General features: G+C 46.7%; 1 protein-coding gene across 5 annotated transcripts in view; it reads left to right on the plus strand.

Annotated features, from left to right (window-relative positions):
* The window catches only part of GALNT16 (polypeptide N-acetylgalactosaminyltransferase 16), a 135,393-nt gene that overhangs the window by 55,742 nt on the left and 63,691 nt on the right, over positions 1–15,960 (plus strand). For all 5 annotated transcript variants that reach the window (XM_054027850.1, XM_054027847.1, XM_054027849.1 and 2 more), the window contains exon 2: positions 11,998–12,173. In XM_054027850.1, coding sequence (XP_053883825.1) covers positions 11,998–12,173 — 176 coding nt within the window. The remainder of the gene's footprint in view (positions 1–11,997; positions 12,174–15,960) is intronic.

Raw genomic sequence — 15,960 nt, forward strand, 5'->3', positions numbered from 1 at the left:
GTTTACCCCAGGTCAATTTGCACCTTAGATCTTACTGCAAAGACAATGCTTGAAGCCAATCCTATAGTAAACTACCTAAAGATTTATTAACTAAGAAAAGAAATGAGAGAGTTATTACAAGGTTAAAGCAGGAAAGCATATTTATGCAAATGAGTTAGTCTGTGGTTCCAAAAGGTGACAGAGTTGTAGTAATCTCTCAGCCGTGAATGTCTTTTAGGGTTAAAAGACAGATTGACCCTAGGGATCTCTGCTTCTGTTTCATAGCTTCAGCTCTGGGAGAGTCCAAGCAGCAAAAGAAGTGAAACATTTTCTTATTGGCTATTTTTATTTCCTTCTTCCAGAATTCAAGCTGATGGCATGAGCCTCTTTGCACGCATCCTCTTCATGGGTGTGAGGGGGCAATTTAAAAAGTCTTTGTATTGCGATGTCCCACAATGGACCCTTTAGTTTTGATGGGCCTTCTTGATGGCAGGAGATATTCTTCCTGACTGGATTCACAGCTTCAGAGCAAACGTTTTTACCGTTACAAAGCAAAACTTAAATATGACCTTATAGCATGTGAGAAAGATATAAATGAGATTAATGCATGCAGCAGCCTACACATATTTCATAACGTCTAAACACATTGTTATAAGTCCAATACACATTGTGACCATACTAAGACACAGGTGAAACAGACTGGTTTCCAGTAATGAATTTGTCAGTGCTCAGTGGAGGCCTAAAGCCTGGACAAGAGCTGGCATCTGGTCTGCCGGCCTCACCCTTCTGGCATCAGTTAAAGCTACCTGAAGGGTGGCCAAAGGGCCATTGCAGCTGTGCCTGTGCCACGGCCCGCATTTTTCTGTGCCACATCCTCTACAAAAAGAACAGGAGTACTTGTGGAACCTTAGAGACTAACACGTTTATTTGAGCATAAGCTTTCGTGGGCTAGCCTCTAAGGTGCCACAAGTACTCCTGTTCTTTTTGCGGATACAGACTAACATGGCTGCTACTCTGAAACCTATCGTCTACAAAGTGGGCTGGGACGGGAGAGGGAATGGTGCAGATGCCAGCCTGACATTCTGTGCCCCAGCAGAATCCTCCCAGGGCCAGCTCTGCCCGGTTTAGCCCTGCTTTGCTGTATTCTCTGAGTAAGGGTGCAAGCAGATGTGTGCACATGCGCCAAAGAGAGAAATGGAAAAGCATAACCCCTCCCCACAATGTGGTGTGCTGGCAGTTTGCAAAAATTGAATGCAAGTTTAAACAGCTAGCATCCTTCACAAGCATTCTCTGCTCCCATTCCTGCTGAACCATGCAGATAATCATTTACAAGAAACTGCTAGCAGGGGGCCTGTAGCTTAGCTGAACAGCTGGCTGTCCTCTTGGTCACCATAGCAACATCTGTCTAAGTGAGGTTGGCAGGTTCTCTAGTCTGAGGTAATTTATTAAATCAAGTAGTTTGTCGGGGTTGCAGAGCCGGCGAATGTTTGGAAGGATTATTATTTCTGGTTTTGTTTGTGTGTATGTGTTCATTTGTAGGGGAAGGATGTAAGGTAGGCCTGTCCCTTTCTTCCTGGCAAAGCGTGTTTATTGGGGCAGACGCACAGCGAATCCATTTCATGTTCTCAGGTCCAGCAGGCCTGCTGCAAGCATGACAATGAGCTTGGGAAGAAAAAAAAGCTTTCATTTGTTAGCTTAGACAAATGTAGGGTTGCCAACTGTCTATTTGCAGAAAACCGAACATCCTTTTGCTGCCACCTGCCCCGCCCCTTCTCTGAGGCTCCACCCCATCCCTTCTCCGAGGCTCCACCCCCACTCCCCCCCTCCCCCATCCCTCCATTGCTTGCTCTCCCCTACCCTTGCTCACTTGCTCATTTTCACTGGGCTGGGGCAGGGGGGTTGGGGTGCGAGGGGGGGGGTGAGGGCTCCGACCGGGGGTGCAGGCTCTGGGGTGGGGCCAGAGATGAGGGGTTGGGGGTGTGGGAGGGGGCTCTGGGCTGGGACTGTGTGGGAGGGGGTACGGGCTCTGGACTGGGGGTGTGAGCTCCGGATTGGGGCCAGAAATGAGGGGTTCAGAGTGCAGGAGGGGGCTCTGAGCTGGGGCAAGGGGTGAGTGTGTGGGAGGGAGTATGGTCTATGGGCTGGGGGTGCAAGCTCTGGGGTGGGGCCAGGGATGAGGAGTTTGGGGTGCAGGAGGAGGCTCCGGGCTGGGGCTGAGGGGTTCAGAGTGCAGGAGGGGGCTCAGGGCTGGGGCAGGGGGTTGCGGTACGGGAGGGGGTGCGGGAACCGCGGCCAATGGGAGCTGCGGAGCCGGTGCTGGGGTGGGGAGCAACGCTTAGAGCCCCCATTGCCATCCCTAAGCCTAGGAGCCAGAGCAAGATGCTGGCAGCTTTCTGGGAGCTGCGCGAAACCAGGCAGGCACCCTGTCTACCCTGCTGCAGGCGGCCAACCGGACTTTTTATGGCCCGGTCAGCAGTGCTGACTGGAGCCGCCAGGGTCCCTTTTCTACCAGGCTTACGGTTGAAAACTGGACACCTGGCAACCCTAGACAAATGCCTACCAGGAGGATGGCTAAGAATTCCAAAGGATGTATCCTGTCAGAAGTGTCGACTAGAATCAGGTTGGAACTGAAGTGTTCGGGGCATGGGGGGAGCAGGGTGTTGGTGGTGGGGAGACAAAGCAGCAAGGTGGTAATTAGAATGTTGTACACTTAAAGTCTGAAATCTTACCAACTACCAGGACTAGAATATCTATACACTGTTAAAAAACTGGGGTTGTGCTTGGCACTATTCATTTCTAACTCTCTATCTGCGATGGTTCATGAGATAATTGTACCTTAAAATGGCCAATGGTCTCTTGGACCAAGCAAAAAATACGGTCTGTTTTCCATAGAAGATAGGATGCTTTTAGCAACCTTAACAACCTGCACCATTCACCCACTGCTCTTCCAGTACTGGCTGGACCCAGGAAGGGGAAAGTCCATGTAAAAATGAGAAATGATGAAGGGGGAAGGGAATATTATGCACATTTTTCTAATCTCAAAGTTCAGTATTTGAATTCATTTGGAGGTTTGGGTCAGATCTGACTTTATCCAAATTACTTTGCTAATCCCTCGTTCAGATTTCAAGCACCTGGTGATCTATACTGCTATTCTCTAGTACATTTCCTTTGTCACAGAGAATGTTCTACCCATCAGTCAGAAGGAGCTGCTCCCCTTCTATTGCCATGTATCCCATTAATAGTTCCAGACTTGTGGCCATGGATACAGGTCTTTTGGATGGAGACAGACCTTTAGGGTATTTCACAAGTGTTGGTTACACTGTCAGTTTGCTAACAAACTTATTTGTACACAAGTGCACATATTGTGCCCTTTAAACATCAATATAAATGCACCCAATGCCAATATGTGCTTGTACTGACTTCTTCCTTGATCAACAAATAGAAATTTCTGATTGTTTGAATTCACAGGTCTCATCAACCAGCTTTACAGGAAGTAGTTAGACTGTCATGTAGAGAAGAACGGAGCCTCAAAAAATTATAAACAGAAAGTCCCCAAGGCATGCACACAGCCTCACAGGAACAACAAAATAGCAGGGTCTGACCCGTTGTCCTTAATCTTTGTGGATCCATGACTAAAACCGAACAAAATTTGAGGGCAGTTGCAGGCCACATTTTTGGGCCTCAGTGAGCACTAGCGAACTATCTAATTAATACTCACATTGTGGCATGCTGGATTGGGTTATCCCTAAACCATCCCTAACTGGGTATGTCTACACTGGAGCTGGGGGTGTAAATTCTAGCTTGAGGTGACATACCCGTGCTAGCTCTTATTGAATGAACATGCTACAAATAGAAGTGGGAGGGACTAGCTGCCATGAGTACAGTCCCCTCAGAGACCATAGGTACGTACTCAGCATGGTTAGCTCCTCCCATCGCTTGCACCACCACAGCAACAATCCTGTTTTTAGCACGCTAACTCATATGTCTCCTCAAGCTGGAATTACATCTTCCAGCTCTAGTGTCTTTCTGGCATATCTAGGAAGCCTTGTCACATGAATCCATGCAGGTACTGCCTCCGAGCTTATGTGTCTTTTGAATTCACAACGATACCTGTGGTGATGTGTGCTGTAGTAAAACATCTGCATTCCAGGGATGCTGTTCGATAAATCAATTTCTCTTTGTTATAGCTGCATTTTGGATCATGCTTTATTCCCTTTGCTGTCCCTGTCTACTGCACTTTGGTCACAGGGTATTCAGGTTTATGAAGATCCTGCTGTTTTGGAGAGTCTCATCCGTCATTGAGTAAGCCAGTGCTCTGGGTGTGTTTTGGTAGGGTTTTCCAAGAGGAACGTTTCAGGATTAACACAGCCTCAGTTCTGAGGAAGTTTCAGTTTTCAGAGATCAGGAGAACTGGGTAAAATAAGAACCAACCGGAACCTTTACCCAGTGCTGAAATCCAACCCAAACCCTTAATGAGGGTCTGAAAAGATCAGAGAACCTTTTTTTGACAAAAATGAAATGTTATAGTTTCACCTGCCTCTACACTTCATGGACAGGATCAGAAGTGGTGACCCACTGCAAGGGGTGACTGGTCAGGATTCAGGTATGTTGGCAAAGCTGTAATGGATGGTTCAGGATTGGAATAACAGTAGGTGCTGATAGCAGAACTATTGGTAAAGAGGTTGTGGTAAGTATGTAGAGCACATGCCTGATTATTCCTGTCTCCAGCACTGTAACAGGGACAATAGTAAACAAACAAGGTGTCAGGAAGGAGTACACTTTTTTCAGTCTTATCAAATGCCAAGAACTGCGTAAGCAATGGGTACTGAATTTCCCTCCCTGCTCTGGAAGTGACTCTCTTAGGAGAGGGTGTTGGTGTAGGAAGTGGGATGGAATGGGGAGTCTTGCAATGCTGTTGCTCATGTTGTAATTGTAATAAATGAGATTTCAAGGTCCAATCCTGCTTCCAATGGAAGATTTGCCATTGACTTCAGCAGCTGGAGGCTCAGGCCTTTTTGGGTATGTCTACACTGCACACTAAGCCTGGGCTCAGACTCAGGCTCGAGCCCAAGCCTCCTTTCCAACCACACAGAAATTAGTCTGACTCAGGCCCGTGGACCCTGGTAGGGGGCTGGGTCAGATCCTATGTCTGTGACATGGGTCAGAGTCCAGGCCCACTGCAGTGTGAAAGCAGCTCAAGTCTGGGTTGTCAGACTTGGGCCTGGAGAGTCCGCCAACACTATCCCACAATCCCCTGGACTGGGATACCCATTCAATTCCAAAGCTTGTCACTTGCTTCCCAGGAACCGGAAGCAATCTGCTGGTTAAAAACAGCTGCTCCGCGATGAACCCTTTATTGCCACACAGGCTGCTCAATAGAAACAACAAACACAGTCAACGCTAGTGTTTATTATCTATGGCCAGCAACAAGGCAAAGTCCTGCCTCAGGTGCACTGCTAGCTGACCAGGCAACCCAGCTGGATTCTGGTTAACCTCTGGCAGGAGGCAAGCAAGGCATTGGACTGCAGCAAGAGCGTGAGAAATGAGCATGCGTATAAAAACGATATCCAAGGGGCTGGCAGCATTGAGGATTGACCAGACAGCTGAACAATGCCAACAGCAGATCACGCAGTAGAAGACAAACGACTGGAAAATCAAGGATGCTAATGGCATCTCTGGGAACTTCCTATCTTCCAGCCTCTTCTGAGGAATTTGACTGGGCAATGGGAATGGCACCAAGCACTGTGCCCTACACGATGCATGACCCTCTGATGAGCGACGATGGTGACCTTATATCCCTCCTATCACTGGCGCCACCAGAGGAGAGCTAGGCCCTGGATGAGGCCAGTAACCGAAGAGGCTGTGTTGCTGAAATAGCTACTGCACAGCCTGGGCACGTATTTGGAGGACCTTTTTGGGCACGGCCCTGGGGAGCAGCCCACTGCAAAACTGGCATCAGAATCCGTTCTGGAGCTGGAGTCGAAGGCTGGTAAGTTTCAACCACGATGTTTGTTTTTATTAATGGATGGATGAGAGAGATTCACAGCTTATGGGCCTATTTAATTTTTAATACAAACTGGGATTTTGTTCTCAACTGTTCAGGGCTGATCCATGTCATTCTCCTATTTCCCTCCACACGCCCACTCCCACATGGGATTCAAAACGAACACCACAGAAAGATGAAATAATTATACAGGCAGTTATCATGACATTTTTACTAGTTACTTGCAGATTGGTTTATGTATGGGTTGGTGTGCCACAACTCATTGCCTGAGTACCTCTCCCCTGTAATACAGCGCACCTTACCAATCTGCCACACACTCACTATTCCCAACTGCCTGTTGAGACGGGCAGAGACAGAGGCTGCACAGCGTGAGGGGAGATTGGCAGACAGATTCACGGAGCATGACTGCCAGTTGAGGGAGAAAGACAGAGCTCAGCAGCAGGAGCTGTTCAAGCACTTACTGTGGGTGATGGCTACCAGACTGCAGGCTCCAGTGCAGCCAGTATCTCCTTTTCCAGATCCACGGCCCAAGTCCCCTCAGCACTATTGCACCCTGCAGAGCATCCATCTTTTGGACAATGTAGGGGGTGGGTGGGCCATGGCACAGGCAAACAGTGGGCCATGGAAAAGACAAGTGCACCCTGTACACTCATCAATTCCCATCCAAGTGTGCCCACACGCACAAAATGTGCCAGAAAGGGCAAAGAAATCCTTTGACTGTTTTTAAACAAATGTTGTTACACTATTGCACTGCAGGTCATCATGGCAGCTGGTTTGATTGTTGCAGCCTGTCTGTACCTATGAGAAAGAAAATCTTGGATTTGCACAGAAGGCAACCTTAAAAAAACTTATTGTGTGTAATGGTAAAAGTGGCACAAATGTTAATGAAGGTCATCGGATACCCAATGTCAAGTTTCATAATAAAAATTTACAATCTGGGTCACAGTTACCCACAAACTGTGAATGGCAGTACATTACCAGTATGGACAGAATGCATAACATGGAAGTGTTTATGGAATTCATCATGACACACAATACCTACATATGTATAAGAAATACCACACACACAACCACCTCAGATACCACTTCATTCCCCCTCATGGATGGGACCGTGTATACCCATTATGTAGGCACACAAAACATCCCTGATTTCCATTGCTTGCCAGGAATTCAGGACTGGCACCAGCCTTGACAGGCACACTGTCTGGGTGTGTGTACCAGTTCAGGAATCTAGCAGTGTCCTGAATCCACTCCTGGCGAAAAGAGTCCCCCTTCTGCTCACAAGCAGTGTGTAGGGTGCAGCAAGCCACAATAATGCAGACTGTGTGACACTGGCATCCAAACAGTTTGGAAGGCAGTGCCAACAGGATTTAATCTGCCAAATGCATCATCGTCCTACAGCTACTGAGTGTGTAGCTGAACCTTCTTTTGCCAGGTCTTCTGAACTCAGGATATGGTTTCATAATGGTGGGGATAGTGACTCCATTTATAACCATGTCATTTGGTGGGAATAATGTCCCAGCTTCTCCATGAAGGTAAAGTGCCCATTTCTGGAACACCCTGGCATCATACACCCTAACAATGCATCCAACGTGAGGGTCCATGAATCTGCCCCTGTGGTCAACCAGGGCCTGCATAATGATGGAGTAGCACCCTTTGTGGTTTATGTGCTCCTTGTAGTGGGCAGACTATGGGCACATGAGTCCCATCAGTGGCCCCAGTCTCAAAAAGCCAGCAATTATTTCAGGAATGTTTGTAATGTCTGCTCCCTTTTGGTAAATCTCAGTCCCGATCACCTCACAGACTTCTGCCAACAACAAACGCACAGCTGATTTGCCAGCTCCAAACTTGTTAGCCACATATCTGTAACTGTCTGGGGCAACCAGCTTCCAGGTGGCTCTCAGCGACCCGCTTCTGGATGGGCATAGCTGCCTCATGTGGATGTCCTGACACAGGAGGGTAGTGACAAGCTGATCAGAAACCTCCAGGAATATCCACTTCTTCATGCGAAAATTCTGACCATGCTATTGGGCATCCCAGGGCTGCATAACGATGTGATCCCCCCAGTCTGTGCTGGTGGCCCTGCTCTAGCCTCTAGAAGTGCTGGTTGACAGAGGGGGAATCTGCAGCTAAGGCTACAACAGGCATGAGCAGTAGCACCACCTGGTTCACAGCTGGCATTCCCGTCCAGAGGAGTCTCTGGCAGTTCAAAAACTGCTGCCAAAATGCTCACCAGCATGTTGCATATGCTCCGCCTTTGTCCTGAAGTAGGACTGAGAGCATGAGGTGGAGCTGTTCTTCCAGCAGGGCAGGATCCATGTTGGCTCTGGCTGCAGGGAGTGTGTGACACAAAATGGGTCAGCTGGATGTGATTGTGGTCAAACACCACCCAAAACTCTTCCAACCAGCTCCCACGGGCAAGTTCTCTGATGACTCACTGGGGAGGGTTTGCAGCAGAGGGCCTTAGGAACCTTGGGATAAGATAGTAAATGCCCACAGAAGCTGGAGTTCTGATTCAGGTCTGCGGAGTGCAGTATGGACACACCAGCATGGTTGTGAGGCCTGAGTTTCCACTGCAGTGCGGATGTTCTAGCGCAGGCTTGAAAACACAAGTTCACAAACCCGGGCCCCGCAGACTCGGACTGTGTGTGCAGTACAGACATACTCTCAGTCTCCAGAGCTGACAATTATCAGCACTAAATTGACTTAAAAATGTTTATAATAAAAACAGAGTAGGCAGAGAGCATGTCTGTTTCAAAGCCAAGATAAGATCTGGGAAGGGGACACCTGAACCTTCTACTTTGCACACCCTCTCTATGTGATAATGAGTGGGTGAACCTCAATAGGTATGATGTGAAGGGCATCTGAAACAATGTAAAATATTATGCAAACAATATTGGAACTTCAGGGTTTTGGTTCAGTGTTCAGTTGAAGATCTGGGTGAAGGACGAAGTCAGATTTCATTATATTTCAATAGGTTTTCCTGCCCTTACTAATTTAGGATCTGCTTCTGCTCCTACTGAAGTTAGTGGGAGATGAGAACGCCTATTTATTTTCCTAGACGTTTTAGTTGTACAAAGAATACATAATCAGGCTCTTAATGTTATAAACGGGGTTAAAAGGATACTGACTGAGGATGAAAAACTAGAAACAATTTTGGCTAAAAAACATTCCAAATGTTTTTATTTATACAACAGATTTAAAAAGTAATAATGTGAGACTCATAATCTCTAGATGACTTGTAGCCATTTATCCTTAAATTAAATGGCTCTTAAGGGGTTGTTACCACTGCCTGAACCATGTGCAATGTTCATGCATCTATAATGCTAGAGAATGAAAGCAGCTGTTACTTTCCCAGGGTGTGGAAGTGCAAAACTAACTATTGGAGGGACATTGAGTGATTGCGGAACATTTAAAGAGACGTGCTCAAATGGCTTGTGCCTGGAATTTAAGCTGTGTTTTTGGGGAGTATGTCAGTTTTACCAAACCTAAAAGGAATAGAAATTTAAAAAGAAAAAAGAAGTTTCAAAGTTTGTTATGACTAGTGAAAATTTCCCCTCCAGTGTTTGAAATTCAAGAGCATGAGGTTGTTTGAAAACCAGGATGTGAAACTGACTGTATACATCTCTAATATTTTTTTTAATCACACTACGCCCTTGGAATCAATTATATCTTTTGGCAATGAGTTCCACCAGTTACTTTTTCAATATAATGCATAGTTATTTCCTTTTATTGATAAGTTTGTTGCCTTTCAATTTTATTGAACATCCTCTTGCTCTTGTAGTATGAGAGAAAGTAATCTGAGCACCTGACTGACGTTCACTGTAGCATTCGTTGTCTTCTGGACCTTTATTATGTCCCCTCTTCTATTCATCTCCTTTCCAAACTAAGCAAACTTAATCTTTTTAACTTCTCCTCAACCCTGTAATAATTTTTGTCATCCACCGCTGAAAGTTTTCTATTGCTGCTATATCATTTTGGAGATTGGTTTGACAAAACTTACACTCTCACCATGAAAAAATTACTTATATAATGGCATTGCAGTAGTTTCAGTATTCTCTGTCTCTTTCTTCATGTATTCCAATATGTCGCTTGCTGTTTTCCCACCTCTGCACATTAAGTGCAGGATTTCCTTGATCTGTCCACAGGGATGTTCAGGTACTTACTCTGAGTGGTTATAGTCAATTTAGAATCCATCAGTGTGCATGAGTAATTCAGTTCCTTCCAGGGTTTATTACCGTGTACTTGTCCACACTGAATTTCATTTGCCTTCATGTTGCCCAGTTATCTAGCTCTTTCAGTTCTCTCTGAAGTCTTGGGGTTGCTTCCTTTTGGAAATGGCAGGAAATTTGGCACCCTAAATCTTCAGAATCCTCCAGGATCTGCAGAGGCTTTAGGTCTCTGCGTTGCTTCCCATCCCACCTGTATGACAGTACAACTCCTGCAATAGCTGTGCTATTAGGGACTACTCCATAGGCTGTTGCCCTCAGGCACCCTCTAAAGGGGAGTCCCATTGCAGAAGCAGAAACCTGATCAAGACTAACACTGAGGAAATCAGAATTAATGTACACAGGGAATCCCAGTATCCTTGGATCACCCACCTCTGTGGGGTTAGGGGAAGGTGGGAATGATGCCATAGAATCCACCCTTCTGTGTTTTCCCACAGAGCTGGGATCCTACAGATTTCCATCGCTTCTTTGCACAGAAGTAGAGAAAACTATTTGGCCATTATATCCAGCTGTGCATGGCATGGCTTGTGCCATCAGACTCTGCTGCTGCATATAATTTGTTCTGGTTTTTAAACTCCTAATGTTGCACAGACACCAATAGTCCCTTTGTGTTTTTAAGCAAATAGTTTACCACTGTTTTTTCTCTGCAACAAAAACCTCTGTCTGCTCCAGTGTTTTTCAGTGGGGGCTGAAGCTATGTCCTTGTCTTGCTCCACTCCTAGTGTCTGTATTGATAGTTGTCAAATGTTGGACATGTAGTTGTGCAATCTGCATTCTTGGGAAAGCAAGCTAATACCTAAGATTGCTACAAGGACAGAGACGGTGAAATCTGTACCTGTTCTATGAACAGAGAATGGAATTCAGGTTCCAGGACTGTCATGCTGGCACCTGAAGCCCAGCATTAAATTCACTCCATGTGACTGTGGGAGCCATTATTGACAACTGGCTCATCAATGGCTTTTCTCAACCACTTTAACAAATATTTTTCTTCGACCATATCAGCTGGAATCTGCTGGCAAAGCCACATCCCCTGTGAGCTGGGAGAGCGTTCAGGCAGATGGAGTCTAGCCCACTCTGGGTAATAGGTGCTAAACATGATTTGGCCCTGTCTACACTGGCAGCCAAACTATTTTCAACCCAAGTGGGAAGTGGGATGTGTTGATGACATGTCAACGCTGAGTCATAGTATTGACAGGACTTCTGTTTGGGTTCTTACACAGCCCTCATCACCATTGTATCTGCGCATCTGCCAGAGTGCACTAGGGGTATGTGCACTTGGAGATGAGTCTCAGCTCGAGGAGACATACTTGTGCGCGCTCTGATCGAGCCAGCACGCTAAAAATAAAATGTAGCTGCCGCAGTGCGACTGGTGGGAGGGGCTAGCTGCCCCGAGTACGTACGCATCTGAAACGCTAGGCACATACTCAGGGCGGTTAGCCTAGGCTGACCAGACAGCAAGTGTGAAAAATTGGGACGGGGGTGGGGGGCAATAGGAGCCTATATAAGAAAAAGCCCCAATTATCGGGACTGTCCCCATAAAATCGGGACATCTGGTCACCCTAGGTTAGCCTCTCCAGCCGGTCATGCTACGCTCTGCTTTTTTGCATGCTAGCGGGATGAGAGCGCAGGTCTGTCTCCTCATGCTGGGAATCACGCTGCCAGCTCCAAGTATAGGAAAGCCCTCAGAGACGTGGCTGTGTGTGTCATTGTGTGTCACTCTGAATTTACTTCTGACAAGTTAGTACGCCCCTCTCCCATGTGCTCTGACATGCGTGTCTGTTCTAGGTGACCAGAGTCCCCCAAGCAGAGAAGAGCAGCCTGAGGGGTTTGGATGAAAAGGCTTACCTGTCCTCCAAGCTGCTGAAGGCCGGAGAAGACCCATACCGACAACATGCTTTTAACCAGATGGAGAGCGACAAACTCAGCAGCGACCGGCCCATTCGGGACACAAGACATTACAGGTACCACACTACCCTTGTTCAAAGCCAGGGCCACCTTCTTGTGCTGAGGATCCTCGGGTCCCGTTACCCCTGACATCCCTGTGTTGTCATGCCCCCTGTTAGTGAAGAACAGTTTGTGTGCATTGGCAGGGTCTCCCTTTCACCTAGCTTTCTGTCTCTCCAGCAGGATATTGGGGGTCTTGAATGAAAACACAAAGACTTCTGCTATTCCAACCCTGCACCACCCCCCATTGCTGTGCTGTGCCAATAGCTTTAACCCAGACCTCCAGCTCCATCTTGTTATTTCAGCCCTGCATAGCCCTGTCATTGCAACTCGAACCGCCCAACCTGTCCTTCTTGACTCCTCCCACAGATTTCCCAGTGAACATCCATCCCGACCTGCAACACACTCTGTTAGTCCAGACCTGCCCTTCTTCCCGAACACGCCTCACCTCTCATGCCCTCAGCCTCTCTTTCTTGCAGTGTTTTGGAGCAGCGAAAGCCAGTCTTTCCACACTGTGTGGTGGGTTTGGGATGTGTGCAGATGGGGTTCAGATGAGACCAACACATTTATTTACTATTCACACTAGACATTTTTCATACATTTTGCAAAACACCCACACTCCTGGCTTTATTTCACGGTGGGGAAATTCATTCTGCTGACTAACATTCTCCTTAAGCCATTAATATCTTCACTGTGTTAACTGGTACAATGATCTTCCATTTCTATAGTACCTTTCACCCAAACGTGTAACACGGAGCTTTGATGACTGTATGTTTGATGATGGCAGGTGTGGTATAAGGGCCTGAATAGAAATAGGCCCACTCTACTCACTTCTGAAATGAACCTTTGGGGTGGAATGCAGACGCTGCCTGACACTGCACAGCAACAGTACCCAACAGATTAGGGCAAGAAGGGAAACTGCATAGGAAATGTATGGAGCAAGGGAGTAATTACCTAAACTAGAATCAGCACTCCAGGGGTAACAGCCACAGTCTTACCCTTGGCGCTGTTGGACCTTTTGTGACTGCAGGTGGTCAGGATCTTGGCTACATACCTCCTCTGAAAGATGGCTCCTCCATCAGCACAGAGCTCCGCTCCAAGCACCGTGCTAGGGATTGGTTCATTAATAACACAAAGGCAACAGTGCCACATATGGAATTAACAACACACCACTTCCTGCTCTGTTCTCTGTTAATCAGCTTTTGTGCTCTGTCACAGAAATGGGTGCAGTTCACTGGTGAATTATTGTTTATCTATTTTGATTGCTGTAGCACCCAACATGTAGTAAGTAGGTGTTTCGAAAACAATCTCTGGGTTTAACAGCAAACAGTCTAAGGAAGAGAATACACAGTGATTCCTGTAAACCTAAGGCCAGATCCAAGGCCCCTTCTTCATCCACTTTGTGCTGCTCTCACAGAGAGCTGCCCTAACAGGGCAGCTGGGGATAACTCTTGCAGAGGGGAATCCCTGGGGCTAGGTCCACACTGCAGGTGGGAGCTGTGATTCCCAGCATAGTTGCTGCAGCTCAGCTCGAACTAGCACCTAAATATAGCAGGGTGGATATTGCAGCACTGGTGACAGCTTGGGCTAGCCATCCAACCAGCCCCCCTGGGTCCAAGCTTGGGCGGCTATCCCGAGCTACCACCTGTGCCACAACATCCACACTTCTATTTTTAGGCACTACCTTGAATTGAGCTAGTGCAAGTCTGTCTACCTGAGCTGGGAACCGCAACTCCTAGCTGCAGTATAGACACATCCTGAGTGACATCAAGTCAGTGTAGGTGGCTGGCCCTCCCCACCAGTGCAGTGGTTATTCTGGAGGCATGTTGGGGCAGAATGGGGCATGTCAGGTTACACTGTGCTGTGGCAAGGCTAATGGAACACCCCCAGAGGGCCATTCCAGATTGTACAAGTTAGAAAATCCCTAAGGCTGCTCTTGCTTGTGCCAGGAGATGAACTGGCCCCTGGCTGCCTTAAAGATCACAGGTCAAAAGGCCACCTATGACTTTCCTCTTTCCTCAGGCCCACAAGTAGAGCTGAGACATGCCTGAACTTGTGGCCCATAGTTCATACAGTTTTTCAATCACTTAGGGATCCTTTGGATAAAAGAGACTAATGTTATTCTACCCAGCACAAAGAGAGGCCGAACCTTTTCATATCGGCTTCTTCCTCCCCTGTTGTGACTCTGAAATTTGCTGAGGAGCTGGGAACCCCTTTCCAAAGAAGCATAGACAAATCTCTATACTTGCCCACATCTTGTCACCTTAATAGCCTTAAAAAAAAACAACCCACCTGAGTTATTTTAAAGCAATAATAAATACAATATGTCTCCTGCCTGGTCACAAGTCTTCCACTTTGTCTTGATCAGGGCTTCTTTATATGCCTGAAAATTGCTGTAATAAGCCACTGTCATAGTAGTAAAATTCTGTGAGGAAAAGAATAGTCAGCGCTTAGAATAGTCGTAAACAATAGCAATAAACTTGAGGGGAAAGAATGGCAACAGTTTAGTAATAGCCATAAAACAATGGTAATAAATGCTGTAATAAAAATAGAGCTAATAAGTCATGGGAAGAAGTCAGTTATTTCCCCTAGGTCCTGGGGTGGATTCAGTCTAAATGTGGCCTTGATTAGCCAAAAATGTCAGGCTCCAATCCTGAGGATGGGAATTTGATCCGAAATGTGAGAGTCTGAATTGGCCAATGTTTGTCATTGCCACAAACTTGGGTGGCAGAGGCTATGGAGGAGCAGATCAGCCCAAATCTATCATTCCCAGAACATGGCAGAGGCTGCATCTAGAATTCGTGGGCTCATGCTGGATGGGTGGGGCGGATCTCACAGTCTTTGCTGCGGTAGCAAAGAAAATTCAAAGTTTTGGATGGAGGAGATAGTGCCCTGACCTAATGGTTTTATGAAATCTTGATGCATTCTCTCATAAGAAGAAGGTCTGGGAGAGTAGTCCATTGCTACTAAATTATCAGTGGCCGGGAATACTGTGGCTGCAGCATTCTCAGACCCGGGAAGGAAGGGGGAGCATCCCATTTCACTTAACAGAGACTCCTCTGGCTTAATGAGCTTGGAAAAAATGGTTGTTGCAAGGGCCTTCATGAGGAGGGAAGTTGCGGGGGGGGGGGGGGGGAATCCATAAGGCTTTGCTAAATCACCCCCTCCACAAGGGAAGAGCTCATATAGAGTACATTATTATTGCTTTGCATTAGTAGTGCTGTTGGTATATAATTCAGCTTTTCAGGTTCCCTTCTTTTCTCATCTCAACGTTTTGTTTGTAACTACTATAAATAGCCACACATTCCATATCAGAACACCAAACTGGAATTCTGGCACAAACCAAGCTGAGTTCAAAGGTTACAAGCAAAACATACATGGTGAGCTGCAGGAGAAAACAGATACTCGGAGTCGTGGGAATGAATCCTTGTTCTCCTGGGGTGTAAGAAACCCTGGTACAAACTCACCCTGGGCTAAATCTTGGCTCTTAGTGAGTGAATAGATTTGTGTGTCTGTCATGTCAGTAAAACCTCCTCATCCCTAGCATTTTTGTATGGTTTCAGATTTTATGCTGGCTTCTAGTGAAGCAAATTCCAATTTTGATACAACCTTCCATTTGGCAAAACTGTAATATCTTGATCCTGATATTTTCCTGGTAGTGTAGAGGAATCATTTTCCATTGCCAAGCAGAGATGTTAGTGGTTGAAAGAGAAGCCATTGCCCGTGGGCAGATCTTTAACAAATAATGACAGTGCTTTCCCTTCTCTAAGGCCTGGCAGCCAAGGATCTCAAAGTGCTTTACAA

Source organism: Malaclemys terrapin, chromosome 4, assembly GCF_027887155.1.
Source record: "Malaclemys terrapin pileata isolate rMalTer1 chromosome 4, rMalTer1.hap1, whole genome shotgun sequence".
Taxonomy (NCBI): domain Eukaryota; kingdom Metazoa; phylum Chordata; order Testudines; family Emydidae; genus Malaclemys; species Malaclemys terrapin.